At 49.3% G+C, this 19,331-nt stretch overlaps 1 protein-coding gene across 1 annotated transcript in view; it reads left to right on the top strand.

The window, feature by feature from the left end:
• The window catches only part of PLCG2 (phospholipase C gamma 2), a 163,031-nt gene that overhangs the window by 121,302 nt on the left and 22,398 nt on the right, over positions 1-19,331 (top strand). The window contains exons 26-31 of the mRNA XM_068527469.1: positions 3,911-4,013; positions 5,527-5,736; positions 7,185-7,330; positions 8,245-8,359; positions 9,304-9,471; positions 13,940-14,028. Coding sequence (XP_068383570.1) covers positions 3,911-4,013; positions 5,527-5,736; positions 7,185-7,330; positions 8,245-8,359; positions 9,304-9,471; positions 13,940-14,028 — 831 coding nt within the window. The remainder of the gene's footprint in view (positions 1-3,910; positions 4,014-5,526; positions 5,737-7,184; positions 7,331-8,244; positions 8,360-9,303; positions 9,472-13,939; positions 14,029-19,331) is intronic.

Here is a 19,331-nt window from a genome sequence, read left to right as displayed (position 1 = left end):
AGTAAAATGAGGAGCCAGAGACCTAACTCACAAGATGATAGGAGACGATGCAGAGAACGTGCTGGCCCGGAGCCTGACACACGGCAAGGGCTCAGGTCAGCACAGGAGTTAATCATTCACGTTGTCTTCATGCCAGGAGGACACGGGGAAGTGTTGCTGTGTCTTGGATGACGGAGCAAGGCGCTGTCTGCTCTTTCTTGTGGCCATGGAACTGGGAAGAAATTCTAGGGTTTCCCACGTACCCGGTTGCTTCTATGGCCTATCTTGACCCAAAGGACTGACTTTAAAGCTTTCTCAGGACCTCTTGGAGCCCTCTGATCTCTGGTTATAACTGATGAGTCTCCCTCCTCCAGTGTACTTGGCTTGATCTTTTCTTCCCCCTCTAGGGGACTTTGCAACTTGGCCGGTCTCTGGTCACCAGAGGCCCCTTGACTCATCCTTTCAACACCCTGGAGTAAAGTCCTCTTCTTTTAGAAGACTTTGTGCAGAGGGCTGTTCATATGGGCACCCTCCCTGGCAGGGCCTGCCGTCTTTCCCCCGTCCCAGAATCTAGTCAGGGGCCCTACATATGGGTCCTTATTCTTTGCAAGACCTGTCACGTCGTCACATCAGTCACATCAGCGACTTGGGAGGAACCACGAGCTTGTGGCCAACAAGGCTGTTCCCACTTTCCCCTACGGGGCCATCTCGTCTGCCCTCGGTGCCTCCAGTGCAGTACAGCTCTGAGGCACAGGGGGTTGCCACGGTCCTTGGGGTTCATTTGAAAGCTAATTTCCTCCCATCTTCTTCTAGGCGTGTTTTGTCAGTCGAGTGGTTGTCGTCATGAGCTGTATGGCACCATTTGCCAGCACGTGACTGTCCTGAGCATATTCTAGTATTTGGGATTCTCGGCCCGTCTAGCTGAGAATGGAGAAAAACACTAGTGGGGGGGGGGAAAGCCTTTAGCCACCGTCCCCTGTAGTCTTTATTCCCAGGCACTCAAGCCCCATCTGAGTGTGGGGCTCGGAGGGAAGGGGCATGGCGCTGACAACCTCTGCCTGGCGCTTCCTGGCTCTCTCCGTTTCTCCTAATGGAGGAAAATGTGACTTCACCTGAAGCTTGTCCCCCTCATTCCCCCAGCACATGACGGTTTCTGAAACTAAGCCTAGCTCTTCAAGGCTGCTGTTCTCTGCCTTGGATCTACATTCCTTTTTAATTAGCTTTTACATCTGCTTAGTCTTATTACCACATTTCATATGAATGTTAAAAAACAAAACAAAACAGGAGTCAGCAGAATTGACAAAGGTTCCACTCTAAACACAACCAGCTGTAGGGCTTGCCGGTGTGGGAACGAGGAAGGTGGATCCGTCCTGCCACTGGGAAGGCAACACGAGGTGTGCTCTCAGCTCACTGCCAGGAGCTGCTCACCGAGGCCCTAGGAGCCTGCTCAGGGCTCTGTAGTTTTACATAATCTCTGGCTTCTTTCAGTCAGGTGGCCAAAGACCAGTCACTAAGATCCATCTAGTTAGTGAGTTTGCAAAGCCTGACCAATAAAGTGTGTTGTGATTCCAAACACTGAGGTGGCCTGTGGGCAAAGTCTGTGGGTCTGGAGAGTAACTGTTCTACAGTTTTGCGGTAGCAACTGGTATTTCATCTTGAACTGATAACTGTTTTCTGCTGAGGTTGAGAAAACGTGATGCCCCATGAGCCATCACGGCTCTGTGCTTGGGGAGGCCAGAGGTCCACACTCTGACACAGCTGTGGCTTGGCTCAACCCACCCTTACTTCAGGCGGGCGCATTGTCCTTAGAGGTGAGCTGTGTTGTTGTTGCTAGGGTTTCCTCTCCCCAAATAACGTGCAGGGAAAATCGTGTACTAAGAGGACAAAGCCAAACTGACGTCAGGATTAGGAAAGAACACCTGAGGTTTGAGCCTAGCTAAGGCTTCAGTCTCCCTGACAGCATCTGGCCGTAGACTATCTGGCTGACACCTTCTTTGTCTCTTGCTCCGTGCCCGTCCCACCCACACCAGCCCTTTGAGCCTTGCTGCTACGGCTTGCTTTGTGCCCAGGAACATTCAGGGCGTGTGGGAAGGACTGGTGAAAAACTGGGTGTGCTTCGATGAACTAGGGCAGATTTCACGTTCAAACCTTCCCTGGTGATGTGGCTGCTGCCAGAGCTCATGTAAAAAGCTTGTTTGCTGGTCGTTGCCCAGGGTCCACTTGGGCCCCAGGATTTTTGTCAGCAGTCATGGGGTGGAGGCATTCTTACAGAAGAAGTCGGGTGCCCTCTCCTGCTTGTTTAAAAAGCGGATGCTCTTGTCCTTGGCCCGGAAAGGCATTTCTGGGGCAATCCGTGTCACACCCCTCGTTTGCCACATGATCGGCGAGGGCAGAGGCCTCCTTATTTAATTCTCACAATAGTTCCAGGAGGTTAGGTATTCAAGTTAGCCTCATCATATACAGTTGAGGAAACTGAGGCACAGAGAGGCTAGGTGACTTGCCCCGTTAGCGGAGCCAGCAAATCGGGCCAACTTTCAAACCCGCCTCTGAGTCCAGTCCCCACGGTTGTAACCACTGTGATGCTCCGGTCACCAAATCACCGCCTGTCACCAGAAGACTCACCACCTGCAGGGTCCTGCTCCCAAGGGACGTGTCTCAGTGTGGACACAGGGCTGGACACTAGTGTTGAAAGGCACCAGCGTAGGATAGTGGGACGAGAGGCAGTGCAAGGCCAAGACCGGGTGAGGCAGTGGGCATTCCGGAAGGTTTGAGGGCTGCAGCGTCTCTTTCCCAGGCCTGGACAGAGTCATCCAGGAAGGCGTCCTGGGGAAGGAGTGATTGGGGCGGGGTCCAGAAGGAAAAGGGATCTGAGGGACCTGCAGAGGAGGGAGGAGGGAGGAGGGAGGAGGGAGGAGGGTGGGGGCGGCAGGAGGAGGAGCCAGGACGGCGCTGCTGTGGTTCAGAGGGACCTGGGAGGTGAGCCTGGGGGCCTTTCAGACGGGCCTCCTCCAGTACCTGGTGGCTGAGGGGGTAGAGGGGGCGAAGCAGAGTGGTAACACAGGTGAGGCCGACTGCTTAAGCATCTGGTCTCAGCCTGCGGTGGAGCCTGGGGTAAGCTACTCAACCTCTGTGTGTGCTGTAATGTCGTGGAAGAATGGAGATAAATTCTGCCTCCCAGGGATGGGTGGGCTGAGGTGTGACACCCATCAGGCACTTAGTGTGCACTGCCTGAAGCCAAGCAGCCTCCCAGATGGTGAACGTTATCATCTGCGTACGATGTTCTCTTTAGGGTTCCCCCGCTTGGCCAATGGGAGAATGGGTCAGAAGTTGGTGAGGCCAGAGAGGGTTGCCTGGTTTGGAGTGGAGTGAGAGCCCATCCTTACCTGGAGAGGGATTTGACCGTGGGTCCTCCGAGGGCGAGTGGCTCCCAAGTCCTTGGTGTGTGGCCCGGGCCGTGGAGAGTCCTCTGCACAGAGAGGTGCACGTTGCAGGGAGGTGGGGTGCGGGGGACAGCGAGTGAGCGCAAGGAGGCCACGGCCTAGAGGGGCCCTGGGCTTGGAGAGCTAGAATCTGATGAACTGTAACAGCGCGGTTTCATGAGGAGGGATAGGGCAGCGGGCCGAGAGCCGAGGGTTGAGAGAGGGGTGGTGACAAACAAGAGCCCTCGTTCCCCTGTATCCTCCAGAGTTGTGGTCAGAGACTGAGCTAGACACCGATCCTGGGTGGAGACAGCTTGGTGGAGAATTTCCAAAGTAAGAGGACGGGCAGGGGAAGGGAGAACTTTCCACCACATTTGAGATGTGGAGCGTGTGTGAGGGCCAAGAGGAGAGAAGAGGGGACCCAGAGGAGGAAAACGCCTGCCAGGTGCTGGGAGGATGGGGTTCCTCAGGTGCCGGCTTGAGGGCTGAAACTCAAGGTTGGCTCCACACAGGAGAACAACATGAAGTACTGGGAGAAGAACCAGTCCATCGCCATCGAGCTCTCGGACCTGGTCGTCTACTGCAAACCAACCAGCAAGACCAAGGACAACCTAGGTACCGTCTGCCATCACTCTGCCCCCCAACCTCGGTGAAAACTCTTGACTCCATTTGAGTCTGGCGCCGTGAAAACCGTTCCTACTCGTCTTAACTGTGCTAAGTGGGAACCTCCCCTTCAGTTTGTCCTCAGGGCGAGGATGCTGGTGAAACAGGCCCTTCTGGTATCTTCAGAAGGCAAACCCTCTTATAAAGGGGTGGATTAGTTTTTCTGCTGCTGTAACAAGCTACTATGAACTTGGTGGCTGAAACAACATGTATTTGTTCTCTCACAGTTGGTGGAGGCCGAGGTCCAAAATCAGTACCACTGAGCTGAAATCAAGGTGTCAGCAGGGCCCCACTCCCTCCAGAGGAGGATCTGTTCCTTGCCTCTTGCAGCTCTGATGGTTGCTGGCATTCCTTGGCTTGTGGCCATGTCACTCCAGTCTCTACCTTTGTGGTCATATTGCCTTCTCTTCTACGTATTCAAATCCCACTCTACCTCTCAATTATAAGGACTTTGTGGTTTCATTTAGGGCCAGATAATCTCCCCCTTTCAAGCCCTTCAATTTAATCAATCTGCAAAGTCCCTTTCCTATATAAGGAACACAGTCACAGGTTCCAGAGACCAGGACCTAGATATCCTTGGGGGCCATTATTTGGCCTGCTGCAGAAGGATTCAAAAATGGATCTCCTACCAAATCCTCCAAAGTAGCAAGTTCTTTCATCTAATGACGGTCCTGTTCATATTTTCTTCCTCCTTTTGAGCAACTCCTGTCTCTGATCTCAAGAATCTGTAATTCCAAGGCAGAGGACCAGAGAAGCAGTACTAAACCTCAGCGTTAATGGTCACTGGGAGGCTGGTCCCTGGGTACCTCCACATGCAGGGAAAGATGTCATAGCTCTGAACCAGACTTGGCCATGCTCAGAGTGTTAAGAGCTCTCCTACCACAGCTGGATGTGAAGCAGCGGAGCGAAGAATTGTGTGCGTTTTCCTGTATGTCTCCTCCCGTTCGTCGTCCCCTCACCCACGCAGGCATCCCCTCTCCCGTCACATCCCTTCCTGCTGGCATTCGATTCTCCCTCCACCAAGATGCTGGGTTCACTCATCTTGTGCCTGCGACACCTTTGATGAGGAAGCCGGATCCGATGTCTGCACCTTGCACTCCCCAGATCTCCTCCTCCCTGCTGATCCCGTGTCCCCCACCCCTTTCTGTAACTGTACCGCTCTTGTGGTTTCTTGTACAAGGCTGCTGGGAGTTCCAAACAAAAAGTAAATTACAATAATCCTAGACTAAAAAAGGCTGTGGGAACACTGGGCTCCCTGTTAATATCTGGGACACCCCCCCCCCCCAACCCCCGGAGGGCAAGAGCCCACAGCAGAACCCCTTATGGCAGTATCGTCATAACCACTTGAATGTCTCATCTGAGAGAGATTCCTGGTTTCATTTTACGACCTGCACATCCCGCCAGTACATTAGGCATTAAGAAAATGTGCGAGACAGAATAAATGCGACTCCCTCTCTTTGTGCAGAAAACCCCGACTTCCGAGAAATCCGCTCCTTCGTGGAGACAAAGGCTGACAGCGTCGTCAGACAGAAACCCAACGATCTCTTGAAATACAATCAAAAGGGCCTGACCCGCGTTTACCCCAAGGGACAGCGGGTGGACTCGTCCAACTACGACCCCTTCCGCCTCTGGCTGTGTGGCTCCCAGATGGTGGCGCTCAATTTCCAGACTCCAGGTAAAAGGGGGCTGATTGTGGCCAATAAATCTGAGATGACGGAGCATTATTCCAGGCGCAGTCTGCTGGGGCCACCGGTGTGATGTGGTGGCCAGAGCGCGTAGTTTGTCTTAGGAATTGTCGGAGTTCAGCCAGCATGCTAGCGCGAGGCCCGTCCCCTTGAACAGAGTGATGAAGGGGCCCACTGGGCATGCCAGGTGCTTGTGTGACGGGCTCCGTGATGGCAAGTGACAGACGCGGAGTCAGCCCGGTTTAAGAGAGAAAGGAAGTGCATCCACTCACGTAATTTAAAAGTCTGGGAATTGAGCTTCAGGCAGATGGATTCAGGTGTTCAGTGGCTGTCTTCCGGTCCCCTCTCCGGGCCCATCCTTCTCTGAGGGCTTGCTGCTCAGGCTGTCTTCTGGAGATAATCACATGCTGGGAAAAGCCAACATGCACAACTTCTTTATGCAACGGGTGGCATTAATCACGGTGCTTTGCACGTTGGTGGTGGTTTAAGCCTCTTTGGAGGACCTGTTTATCAGTAGCCTCCTTTGTATTTTTGTGCCTGCATAGGATTCCGCTGAGCAGAACCATACGGTCTTCAACTGATCCCCTGCTGAGGCACGTTTAGGTTATTTCCCTTCATTTGCTATTACAGACGGCACTGCCCCCTGTAACCGTACGTGAGCGTCACTTCAGATATGGGAGCGCATCTGTGGGGCAGAATTCTCAGAAGTGCAGGGTGGATCAAACAGCTTTGATCAACTTGGCCCTGAGGAAAACCACTGAACACCTGTATCCAGGAGTGTCTGAGCGAAGACACTTAGCAACCCTGCCCTCCGTGGGAACTGCGGGCGAGATGTTTACACCCTTTTTGGCGAAAGTTCACCCACTTAGTTTTAGCAAAACTTTTCAGTCTTCGATAGGTGAAAACTGACTGATGTTACATTGTAGTCACAGCTTCCCTTACTGCTAACTTCTCTTTTTATGAGTAACATTAACCACGTTTTCATGTACTTAAGAAGCATTTGTGTTTTCTTTTCTGCAGACTTTATCCATGCTTCTTACCCAGTTGTTCCAAGGGGGTTTAGGTTTTCACAGCACACATTTATCAGATTTCTTAATAGGTTAAATTTATATATAGATATTTACCTGTCTAGTTGAGTTAAATTGATTTTTCTACAGCACATCAACTTTTATGTGGCAATTTTTAGCTTTGAATACGTTCTGGATTTTGTATCTTAACTTGGAAAGCTGTCCCAGTCTGAGATTTTTTTAATCTCATGTTTTCTTCCAGTAACATTGGTTTTTAATGGATTTTTTTAAACCCATATTTTTGAGTCTGATACCTATTTTAACAGCTGCCTCAAATGATGTTCGGAAAAAGGTATAAATCATCCCCTACCCAGCACCTTGGGGCCCCTTTGCTTGCCTCACTTTCATCAGCAGTTATCCTTCCTCCCCAGATAAGTACCTGCAGATGAATCACGCCCTGTTTTCCCTCAATGGGCGGACTGGCTACGTCCTGCAGCCCGAGAGCATGAGGGCGGAGAAGTACGACCCCATGCCGCCCGAGTCCCAGAGGAAGATCCTGATGACTCTGACGGTCAAGGTAAGGCCCAGCCCTCCTTCCTCGCGCAGGGGGCCGGGGCTGTGCAGCGTGGGGATGGCCCAGCCCGCTGCCTAGCGATGCCAGTCTCCTGGTTTAAACCGTCAACACCCAGACACGGTTCAGGATCTTAATTGCAGCGCCCGCCACGGTCATTGCAGGGGAAGAGGGGAGGGAAGGGCATCTTCCCAGGTCCAGCTTGGCCACCTCCCCTTGTTTGCGGGGGGCGAGCTATGAATCCGTCTCTGGCTGGGTTCACCAGGGTCCCTGTGAGGTCAGTGTCTGGTCAGAAAAAGGGAATCAAACATGTGAGAAGTGGCTCTCTGGTCTTTGTGGAGGAGAGAGCTTGTCCCCACCGTGGCCACTTTGAGGGGTGAAAGCTTTTTTAAACTGGTCCAACTTTCAGAGAAGGTGTTGTCTCTTTGTTAGAGTTTTTGTTTTCTCCCGTTTGAGAAATGATGCAAGGTAGGGAAATGAACTGCGTTTCTCATAAGATTAAATAAGGAAGAGAAACTGAAGCATATGTAACCAAAGTTCTTACAGATTAAAAAAAAGGCCTATTACAAAAAGAATTCCACATTCTCCCCCATCCTTTCCTGGGAGGGGCTGGGAAATGGAGTGACTGAACTCCATCTCTGTAGGTGCCTACCTGGGCCTGGGCGTATGCGTTTCTGTGTGCAGGTGAGGTCCACCTGTTGAGTCTCTTGGCACCGGGGCTCCCATCCCAGCTCATCCTTAACAGCTGTGGGAATCTCCACCCCTATTTCCTCATCCACAAAAGGGAAGCAGCAGGGGTGTCCACTGTAGGAGGGTCTAGTACTTCACCGGTGAAGAAATGAGAACCCCCCACGTGGAACTTGTTGGCTCTGCCCAGGATGGAGCCAGGAGAGTTCCAAGACTTGCTTTTGGTGTCCTAGGTTCTGGGGGCTCGTCATCTCCCCAAACCTGGACGAAGTATTGCATGTCCCTTTGTGGAGGTGGAAATATGCGGAGCCGAATATGACAACAACAAGTTCAAAACAACAGTTGTGAGTAAGTTGCTGGGTCCTTTCTTCACTTAAACTTCAGGCGAGTTGAATCACAGGTTGGGGATGCTAGTCATCGGGGATTCGGTAACGCGCTGGTGTCCATCCAGGTCTTTCCCTTCATCCCCCTTGCCTGCCATGGGCAGCTCGGAGAGGGGAAACAAAGGGCCACGTGATGAAAGAGTTGGACTTGGACCCACTGCCATGTTTCTCAGCCTGTAACTCACAGTGGGAGGCCCCGGCAAGGCTCCAGCTCCCCATCACTCTGGGGGTATCACCCCCTCTGTGCATCAGCGCCCCCCCTGCTTACCTACTGCCTCCAAGGCTAAGAGAGGATGTGGCTGACCTGACCCAAAAGGCTGCAGCCCAAGCTGGGTGATCTTAACCCAGAGGGCAGGGAAGCCCAGAGAACGCTTGTTCTGCCATTTGAAGCCTGGAAAAAACTGAACTGTGGGCCTTTTAAGGCTTGGGACCACTGCCCCTGGTAGAAGGTAGCCCGATGAACAGCTCACGTGCTGACCAGTGAAACTGGCCTTTGTGGAGGGTGGAAGTTAACTATTTACCTTACTCCCTGAGGCTGGTTCTCCCCTGGCAACTCCAGACCCCACTGTCTCTTCAGAGCGCCTAACCCACCTCCCCCATCAGACGAGGGATGTGGCTCCCATGTCTCCTTTTCTCTCGTCCAGACCTGCCTGTTCCTGCGCTGTTGTCCACCCCCCAGTCCCCAGGGAGTTGAGGTGGGAGATCTATAAGGGGCGGTGGTCGCCTCCCCCCTGCTTACTGAGGGCCAGGCCTGCGATGCCATTGGAAAAAAATTATTTCTTAGATCCTGGCCTAGATGTGTATTTACACTGTTGCTACGGAGATTCAAAGCCAGCAGATGTAGAGATGGTGTAACCAAGAGGGGGCAGGATGAATGGGGCCTCTGAGTGAGCTTGGCTCTCCTTCCAGATGACAACGGCCTAAGCCCTGTTTGGGCTCCAACACAGGAGAAGGTGACGTTTGAAATTTATGACCCAAACCTCGCGTTTCTACGCTTTGTGGTTTACGAGGAAGATATGTTCAGCGATCCCAACTTTCTCGCGCATGCCACTTTCCCCATTAAAGGAATCAAATCAGGTAAGACCCGTTTTAATGACAGTGTTTGGCTTGGATTGGCACCCTTTTGGGTCTGGGCTGCTGGCTTCGAAAGGAATGAAAAAAGCCTTTTTCCTGGCTTTTATTAAATCGTGGGTAGGTTGGACAGCTGATCTCGTGGGAGTTCCCGTGAGCTGGGACAGGGACCGTGGAAAGCGGCAGGATGGGATGCTGGGCCGGTCACAGTGGGGCTTCTGCATCCAAAACTGGATTATTAGTTGACGGTCTACCCGGCACTGTAGTTTGATTTCGTTTTGGAAGGTTAGAAGCTGCTGGCCTCTCCTCAGGCAGGCTCAGAGGCTGGTAAGGTGCTCCCGGGGAAGGAAGAGACCCGGAACTACAGTCTTAGGCCCGCGTTTCCCCGCGTCACCCTGGGCAAGTCACCTGGGCTGTCCGAGCATCACCTTCCCCTTCTGTGAGGTTGGGATGGTTGATTCACTTCTTCTTGTTGATTCCTTTCCATGCTGAGCAAAACACAAAACCCCTTCATGCTTTGAGAAGGGCCCTGTATTTCTGAGAGACCCCAGTCATTGAGCCGTCCAAATTCTTCATGAGGTCACTGTTCCCCTATTTTCCAAGGATCATTTTTCGAGAGCAAAAGATCACTCTCATTTCAGTGAGTTGTATACAAAGATAGATAGTCTTTTCTCTTGATGTTGTTTGGAAACCTTGGGTTCCGTTTCCTATTTTTTCTTAAATTTTTTTCTAAACTTGGAACATACCAGATAGTCCCTAAATTTATCTCATGTACACCTAATCGTTTCTACAACTAGACGTGTGTGTGAGGGTGCTCCAGTGAGAAATGCAGGCCCATCCCAGAGGAGTGTTCTCGTTCAGCCAGTCGGGGGGCGGGGGGAGGGCCCAGGAATCTGCATCTTTAGCCAGCTCCTCAGAGGGCACCCGGAGAAAGCCGAGTGAGACCTAGGCTGCCCATCCTGTCGAGGAAGCAAATTCCTAAGCGAATGAGTAGATTAAACAGGGACTTGAGAAATATTTAGCTTGTCTGATTAGAAATACCATCTTCCTGATTTAATAACAGCAGTGAACACTCGTTTGGAAGTCCAAGAGGCCTGATGTTTGCCAACCCTCTTGGTTAACTTGCCCTCACTGGAAACTACATTAAACCCAGCAATTTAGCCGCAGGCCTTTACTCTGCAATTTGCCTCTCATACATTAGCCGTAAGTAGGCTTAGGACAGATTTCTTTTTGTGGTAACTGTGCCCACCCCTTCCTAACCCACCTCCCCTGGACTCATTCCTGCACAGAGCAGTGGCTCTGCTGTGTCCCCGTCCTTACCGGGTCCTGACGAGGGATGTGAACCGTAGCCCCTCCCAAGGCTTAGAGAGAGGTCAGCTGAGGAACCCTCTTGACCAGCCACCTAACAGCGTCTGTCGACTCATCTAGAAAATGCTATGGCTTAGCTTGGAGAGACTTATAGAACAAAGAACATCTCCAGGATGATACAAAATGTGACCCTTCCCCCAGCTGTGGGATGCTCTCAGTAAGACCTTGTCTCTCTGTCCCGCTGCTAGCACTGCCTGGTACATCCATATTCATAGAAGGCGTGACCCAGAAATAACAATACCTTTGCGCATGAGGCATCGAACTCGAAATTAAACTCTGCCCATTGTCATTAGAGATGCACTTAAGCTTTTAAGCCAGCTGGAGCTCGGGAAAGAAGGAAAAACAGCCTTTGTTGTGCTTGGTGCCTTAAACTCTTTCTCTTTTAATCCTCACAGCGGTCCTGTGAAAGGGGTCTTATCATCTCCGCTTTTTAAATATAAGCACTTTGGGCCTAGAGCTGTTAATTAACTAGGTCAAGGTCACGCACCTTTCGGACCAGAGCTGGGATTCAAACCCCGGGCGGGCAGAATCTGACTTCAAACCCCATGTTCTTCCCTACTCTGCAGGCCACCCTCAGGGCCTCCCCTACTCCTAATAAGCCAAAAATACTGATGCTACGTCAAAAGATGTCTCTGTTTCCCTTTCCTCTGTGAAGTAACCAAACCCAGTAAGAAGAAAAACGGAACCAAACTATTTTTAGTGAAATTGGCAAACACCTTTCAGCCCTACTCCCCGTACATGTGAAGGGCCGCTCCTAAAAATGAGGCTTGGGCGGTGACAGGAGGTATGTGGAACTGGAGACGTCCAGCCACAGGAGGGACAGAGCTCACTTCTCCGACTTCGGAGGCACGCGCTGGGCCGCACCACTTTGCTCGGGGTGCACGGGCTGCCCCCCGGAACGCCACAGCGCACAGCAGTTCAACACGTTCTAACGTCAGTCGACACCTAGACCGACTGCTTCCGCACTGTCCGTAGATCAGCTCGGTAGAGATGCAGAATCTCGGCCCCATCCCAGACCTCTGGAGTCAGGATCTGCATTTTAATAAGACCCACAGGTGATTCACATCACATAATCTAAGGGGAAAATACGCCAGAAAACTTCTCTACAGCAAAATTCAGGGAGAGCAGTGTCCCCAAAATCCTCCAGGGAAAAGAGTGTGTGACCTGAGAGTTTTATACTGTGACACTCACACTGTCACTCAAGTATAAAATCACAGGATGGATGTGTTCACATATGCACAGTCCAGGGATTATATGTCCCGTGAGCTCATATTCAAGAATACAGAAGGCAAATTTATTTAGCCAGCCAAAATATTGATGGAAAAGTTTAGTTCAGTAAGAAGGTGGTGAGCATTGGACATTTTAAAAAATGTGTGCATTTCATTGTGTGTAAATTTGATATCAGAAAAGGGACACTGAACAAATATTGACCTCTTGTTAATGAGATTCATGCTGACATAAGGAGAAGTGTACAGAGGCCTTCGTCTTTCTTTGAAATATGAAGTAAATATCACACACGATAGATTGGTGGGTGGATAAACATAAGTATAGTGAAAGGTTAATGGTAAGATTTAGGTCGTGAGTGTACAAGTGTTCCTTGTCATGTTCTTTTAGAAAACTAAGCCTCCCTTTGTGGGAGAATTATGGTTACAAAATGGAACGCAAATATTACACACCATGTTGATGTAGAAATAATAATACAACTTACCCAGATTAGGGGAGGAAAAGGGAGAGAAGCTATAGGGTTATGTAAGCACGCCAATTTCCTCATCATTAGCAGTGGAAAGTGAGGGATTCAATAGGTATTATTTAAAGGTGATAAATCAACTGACAGACTAAAAAAGGTTCTCTAAGAGAAATAAGAATAGTCATCAAACAAGCCAAAACCTGAGTGGTGGAAGGCACAGAGAAACTAGCCCACATGCCCTACTTTGAGCGTTGCTTGTCCCAGACAATCAGTAGATACAGTGCAATTAAATAAAAAGCTTTCAAGGTACAAATCTCCACTTACAAAGAAGCTACTGGGATATAATATAAAAGCATAAGGGAATATGGCCAGTAATATTGTACTAACTTTGGGGACAGATGGTTACTAGAATTATTGGGGTGATCATTTCATAATGGATGCAAATATCAAATCACTATGTAAAACACCTGAAGCTAACATAATATTGTACGTCAACTATATTTCAATTTAAAAACTTTCAAAGTGATACTAGGGCTGTATAGTAAATCCTTAAGATAGAGTGGTCAGTGGAAACTGTAAGGTACAGAATTGCTGGGCAGTGTACTATCCTTTGCGATTTTAAGGGAAACTGACATGCATAGACTATTTTGGAAAGATACTGTTGTTAACGGTGGTTCCTTCTGGAATAAGGGGTTATGAGTGGGTGGGAGCGAGACTTTCATTTCTACTGTGTATTCAGTTATACTACTTCATCAAAACAAGCAAACCAACCAACCTTTGAGATGTGTTGCCTTAAACATTACTTAATGGGGAGGGGTGGGGGGAATTCAGCCCCACCTCACCCCTCTCCTAAATAAAAAGAAACATTCAAATGACCGTCAGACACAGGTCCTAATTGTAAATTGGGAATGGCTTTTAGAGGAGGATGATCAATGCTGCTATGAACTGCCAGGGGACGGGAAGAGTTCTTCCCCTTGGAGATCTTTAAAGAGAAAACACTCTCTCGTCCTAAGCTTTGTAAAGGGCTAAGTGGAGAAAATGAATGTGGGGATTCATTACTCCTTTGAGTCTTTGGCCTCAGGAGTATTTAAGGAATTGAAACTACAGCTGTAGTCGCTCTGAAGTCAGTGTGCAATGTTCTGTGGGTTTTAATTCGCTCTGAGTGACTCATTTTCATTTCTAGATGGCAGGTATTTCTAACTTCACTTCTCTGGATGGACCTGTCAGTCAGGCTGTGTTCTGCAGCCTCTCTCCCCAACCATCAGGGTGGGACCTGTGGCTTCCAGGAAGGAAGTCAGCCCCCAGCATGGGGCACTGACTTCTCTGCTCCTTGCACTGGGTGTGTGATCCCTGGGTACTGCAAGAAAGGAAAGGTCTGCCGTTAACTGCCCGCCTTTGTGTTGTTTTTGCAATCTGCAGGATTTAGATCTGTTCCTCTGAAGAACGGCTACAGTGAGGACATTGAGCTGGCTTGCCTCCTGGTCTTCTGTGAGATGCGGCCAGTCCTGGTGAGTGGAGGAACGCCAGCTGGGGTTCCCTGCGCCATGTACGTCTGCTGGTGCGGTGGAGAACGACCCATGAGTATGGCTGAGGGACTTGGAACACATGGAGAAACATCTAGCCAAACATGCCACATCATAAAAGAAGGATTCCTTTTAGCTACAGCTTTCCTCCGAGGTCCTAGGGTTTTCCTTCCAGCGGCCTTTCTTCCGGCAGGATGCTGTACGATTCCGTGGAGAGGTTGTGTAGTTGGAAAGGGGGAAGCTCTGTGGAGGTTCTCTGGTTTCATTTCAGTCAGAGCCAGGCCCAGACAGTGCTCTTCTAGGTAAACGCATCTCTCCTGCGTGCTTTACCTCACCTGTTGGTCTTTGGTAATCCCTTCCAAAGGTCTGCAAGCATCCAGCAAAGCTTTGTCACGGCTTGTCCTGGGGAAGGGAATTCACGGACCTCACGTTCCCACAGCGAGCGGCACTCCCTTTGTGGTTCTGTCTGCTGTTGGTGGAGCCTGCCTTCTTGTTCTTTTGGTTTGCAGCGGCCTTGAAGATACTTATCCTCTCCTTTGATTAACCAGTTTGGGTAGGCTTGACGGAAAGGGCTTGGCCTCCTTCAATTACGAAAGAGGATGAGATAAGGTTGGTGAGGACAAAAGGTTAAGAATGCAGCACCGAGCAGTGGGTAGTTCAGGTCTTGGGTTTGATGGTATGTATTGTGATGCTAGAGCTTCAGAGTCTTTGTGACGGCCTGTCTTATAGAAGGAACCCCACTAGGCCCCGTATGTGGCCAGTACAATCTCCCAAGGTCTTTCCACTCCCCTAACCACAACACTCAGCATGGGCTGGGTGAATCTGTGCTCGCCCCAGTTCTCTTGGGAGAACCTGGAAAACCCGGAGGGCTGACGTGGGCTCGGTCAGTGTTGCTTGCATACCTCGTTTTATTGCACTTTGCAGATACTGTGTTTTTTTTTTGTTTGTTTTTTGTTTTTTTAATTAATTAATTTATTTTTGGCTGTGTTGCCAACGAAGGTTTCCGTGCGAGGGCTTTCTCTAGTTGCGGCGAGCGGGGGCCGCTCTTCATCGCCGTGCGCGGGCCTCTCACTGTCGTGGCCTCTCCCGTTGCGGAGCACAGGCTCCAGACGCGCAGGCTCAGTACTTGTGGCTCGCGGGCTTAGTTGCTCCGTGGCATGTGGGATCTTCCCAGACCAGGGCTCGAACCCGTGTCCCCTGCATTGGCGGGCATATTCTTAACCACTGCGCCACCAGGGAAGCCCGATACTGTGTTTTTTAAGAGAATTATAAAGGGTTATGGCAACCCTGTGACCAGCAAGTCTGTTGGCACCGTTTTTCCAACAGCATTTGCTCTCTACATGTCTCCGTCTCACATTGTGGTAATTCGCATATTTCAAACTTTTTCGTTATTATTGTATTTGTTATGGTGATCAGTGATCTTGGCTGTTACTACCATGACTTGCTCAGATAATGGTTAGCATTTTTTAGCAATAAAGTATTTTTAGTTAAGGTAGGTACATTGTTTTTTAGACATAATTAATATAGTCTAGTGGAAACGTGACTCTTACATGCACCGGGAAACCAAAAAACGTGTGTGACTCGCTTTATTGCACTATTCACTGTATTGGGATGGTCTGGAGCCCAACCTGCAGCATCTCCCAGGTGTGCCTGTAGAGCTGAGCACCATCCAGTGGGGAAGGGAGAAAGGCAAGGACGGGGATGCCTTTGAACAGCCATAGCCATCGCCCATGCGGTAAAAACTCAGAGGAGAGAACGTTAGGCTTTCTGCATAGCTGTTTGCCTTCCGTTCAGTTTTGATAACCTTGATAGTTTCAGAAGCATTTTAGAAGCATCAAAGTGGAAGAGGATGCAAAAATACAAGGCACGGCAGGTGGGGGCCGAAGAACCTCAGTGACAGTTTGTTGGTATAAAACTAAGCTCGTGATGATGAAACTGTCTGAAAAGGATAAGGGGATGGATAATGGAAGGTTTTCCATTTTGAAACAAATTTTAAATCAGTTTTCACTTGAGCCTTAAATTATGGATCCAAAAAAATGACCTTTCATGATTCTAAGTGATAGAAATGCTCGACATGAAAGTTTTATATAAATTCCTCCCTTTCCTGGTAGTCCTTGTTGAGCATTCGTCTACACAGTGCTCTGCAAAGCTGTCGTTAAACAACCCGGAAGCGTTATAAAGAATTTAAATGACTAGGTGGCACCGGCGGCAGATGCAATTAGTGTATTTAAAAGAAAATGTGTTTAGCCAGCTTTGACTTCCTTAATGAGGGAAGCTTCTGCTGGGGAGGCCACTGAGAGGGTGGGGGGAAGAGGGGGCTTTGTGTGGGGTTCCCGGGGGAAAAGTTGTCTGAGTACGTGCAGGTTTCATCTTTGCTACTGGTTCCCGAGCTTTTATTTAATTCCACATGTGTCACCTGGTTGTAAGCCATTCACAGGCACCGTCTGGCCTGTCTGCCCCACACTGTGCTGAGAGGTGTGTGCTTGGGACACCTGGGTGCCCAAGGTCAAACCGCGTTTTATTTATCACTGTATCCTCTGTGACGCCGGACAGACACTCTGGTAAACAGCTTCCAGAAAGCCTTGTCTGAGCAAATGATTGATCCAGTGCGAGCTGAGATGGAGTTTACTCATAAAACATCGGCTGCGATAAGAGCTTAAAGCCCCAGAAAGCTGTCAGTAAGCACGTTGAGCCCTTTCTGAAGAAGTCATCATTTAAATGTCACAATCACCTATCAATTCTGTTACTCTGTTAGCTGTATATATGGTTTACAAAGGGTCTTTTTAACACCATTACCTATGATACTTAATTTGAGAAGTAGGAAAAGGAAGGAAGGGGGAGATTGAAAAAATCCCATAAACCACCTGTACATAACTACTGCTAGCATTTTGATATCTTTCCTTTGCCTGATAATTTTTTGCATATGATATTTTCATAGTTGCATTCATATAGTATGAATATGTGCCCTTTAGTCACTTCACAGAGGACGCTAAGCATTTTTCCATATTCTTACGATTTTCAAAGCCATTAAATGCCTATTTCATCAGGTAGAGGTCCCTAATTCACTTAGCCTTTCTCCCACTGATGGACAGTTAGGTTGTTTGTACCTTTTTACTCTATAATAATGAAGGTCTTCATAGACCATTGATTAAAAATTACTTCCTGAGGCTACTAGCTATTTTGCAATGGAATAATAGGTCAAAGAGGAAAATAAAAGACCATGTATTTTTTGGATACATGTCGAATTGTTCTCTGGAAGTAAATAGTTTCTTTTAAGTTGATGTATTATATGCAATCCTGCCATTAATTGAAAAGGGCCTCCTTCACTCAAATGATCTAAACTTGTGAGATTCAGAAGAATGGGGAGAAATACGTGAACTCGAACAGTCGTCCTAATTATCATCGATGGGCAAGCTGGCAGTATCTGGAGGGTACGTTTGAGAAAACTGGCAGCCCCAGGATCTCTGAGTACAGATCCCGGGGTCGACAGTGCTGACCTTCGTGCTGGGTGGGAGCTAAGGTACAAGGGGGTAGAGTGGCCTAGTTGGAAAGACCAGGATCTGTGGTTCCCAGCAAGGCTCAGCCGGAGCAGATGTGTGGATTCACACGTATCCCTCTGGAGAAGGGCTGTGGGGCACACTGAAAGTCCTGGAGGATGAGTAGGGGGTGCTGCACTCGGGAGCTGAGCTGGTCCTGGTGTTTGAGATTGGGAAAGATTTCTTTACAGTTGGGAGACCTGGAGACAGAGAAAGGCCCTCCTTGTGCCTCAACAGCTAGAGTTTGACCAGTGCTGCTCCCAAACAGCAGAAACAAAGGTGCCTCCACCACGGCCCAGTGCCTTGGTGTGACTACCGCACATACAAAACCATGAGCATGCAGTGGAAAACCGGGCACGCAGCAACAAGAGGAGGAAAGACCAGGTGAATACCTGGTACAGGTGGCTGGCAGTTGAACTAGAGCTGCTGGAAGCATCTTACGAGAACCCTAACACATCAGTGCTTTATTTGGATGTACATTAAAGCTCTAAAAAAGACCTTCTGGAATTTGAAACCAAAAAAAAAAAAAAATCTTTTGAATTTTAAAAATTCAGTACGTAAATAGAGAGATCCACATTAGTGACTCAAACGACAATGTGGATTTGTTTCGCGGTGCGCGAGGAGAGGGGATTCAGAGCGCTGCCTAAACGAGCTCCAGAGACGGGCGCTACCCGAGGCTATCAGCACGGACACCAGAGACGGGCATGAGATAGATGCTAAGGCTGCTGCTGCCGCCACCAAGAAGCCTGTGTGCGAGCACAGGTCACTCTCCACACCGCCCCTCCCGGGAGCCTGTGCAGCCCGCCACTGCCAGGGTCCCGTGATCCGGGGACAACTTCCCCAAGAACGCACGGCGCGCCTCAGGCTGCTGCAATGTCACGCCGGTCTCTGCCGCCGCAGGCTCGCCCTGCATCCGTACCCCTCCCTCCCTCCCCCCCCCCCCCCCCCCCCCCGCCGGAGTGAGCCAGAGGCCCCTAATCAGCTGCTTCTTTAACCCCGTCCTGTCTGAGCAAAGAACAGACGCCCTCAGGCAACCTATGCCCAGAGGCGGGGCCGAATCCAAAGCTGAACCCCAGGAGCTGTGCAAACAAAGAAGAGAAAGGGAAATCTCTCCCAGCAGCCTCAGGAGCAGCGGATTAAATCTCCACAACCAACGTGATGTACTCTGGATCCGTGGAATACCCGAATAGACAACGAATCATCCCAAAATTGAGGCAGTGGACTTTGGGAGCGACTGTAGACTTGGGGTTTGCTTTCTGCATTGAATTTGTTTCTGGTTTTATGTTTATCTTAGTTTAGTATTTAGAGTTTATTATCATTGCCAGATTTGTTTATTGATATGGTTGCTCTATTCCTTTATATATACATATATTTATTTTATTTTCCTTTTTCTCTTTCTGTCAGTGTGTATGTGTATGCTTCTTTGTGTGATTTTGTCTGTATAGCTTTGCTTTTACCATTTGTCCAAGGGTTTTTTTTTTAAGTATAGTTTTTAGTGCTTGTTATCATTGGTGGATTTGTTTATTGCTTCTGTTGCTCTCGTCTTTCTTTTCTTTATGACTTCTTAATTTTTTTATTTTTAATAATTTTTTTAATAACTTCTTATTATTTTTTTCTTTCTTTTTTCTTCTCCCTTTCCTTCTGAGCCATGTGGCTGACAGGGTCTTGTTGCACTGGCCGGGTGTCAGGCCTGTGCCGCTGAGGTGGGAGAGCCGAGTTCAGGACATTGGTCCACCAGAGACCTCCCAGCTA

Source organism: Eschrichtius robustus, chromosome 19 (genome assembly GCF_028021215.1).
Source record: "Eschrichtius robustus isolate mEscRob2 chromosome 19, mEscRob2.pri, whole genome shotgun sequence".
Classification (NCBI taxonomy): domain Eukaryota; kingdom Metazoa; phylum Chordata; class Mammalia; order Artiodactyla; family Eschrichtiidae; genus Eschrichtius; species Eschrichtius robustus.
The sequence above is the reverse complement of the archived record's forward strand: the minus strand, read 5'-3'. Positions and strand labels throughout refer to the sequence as shown.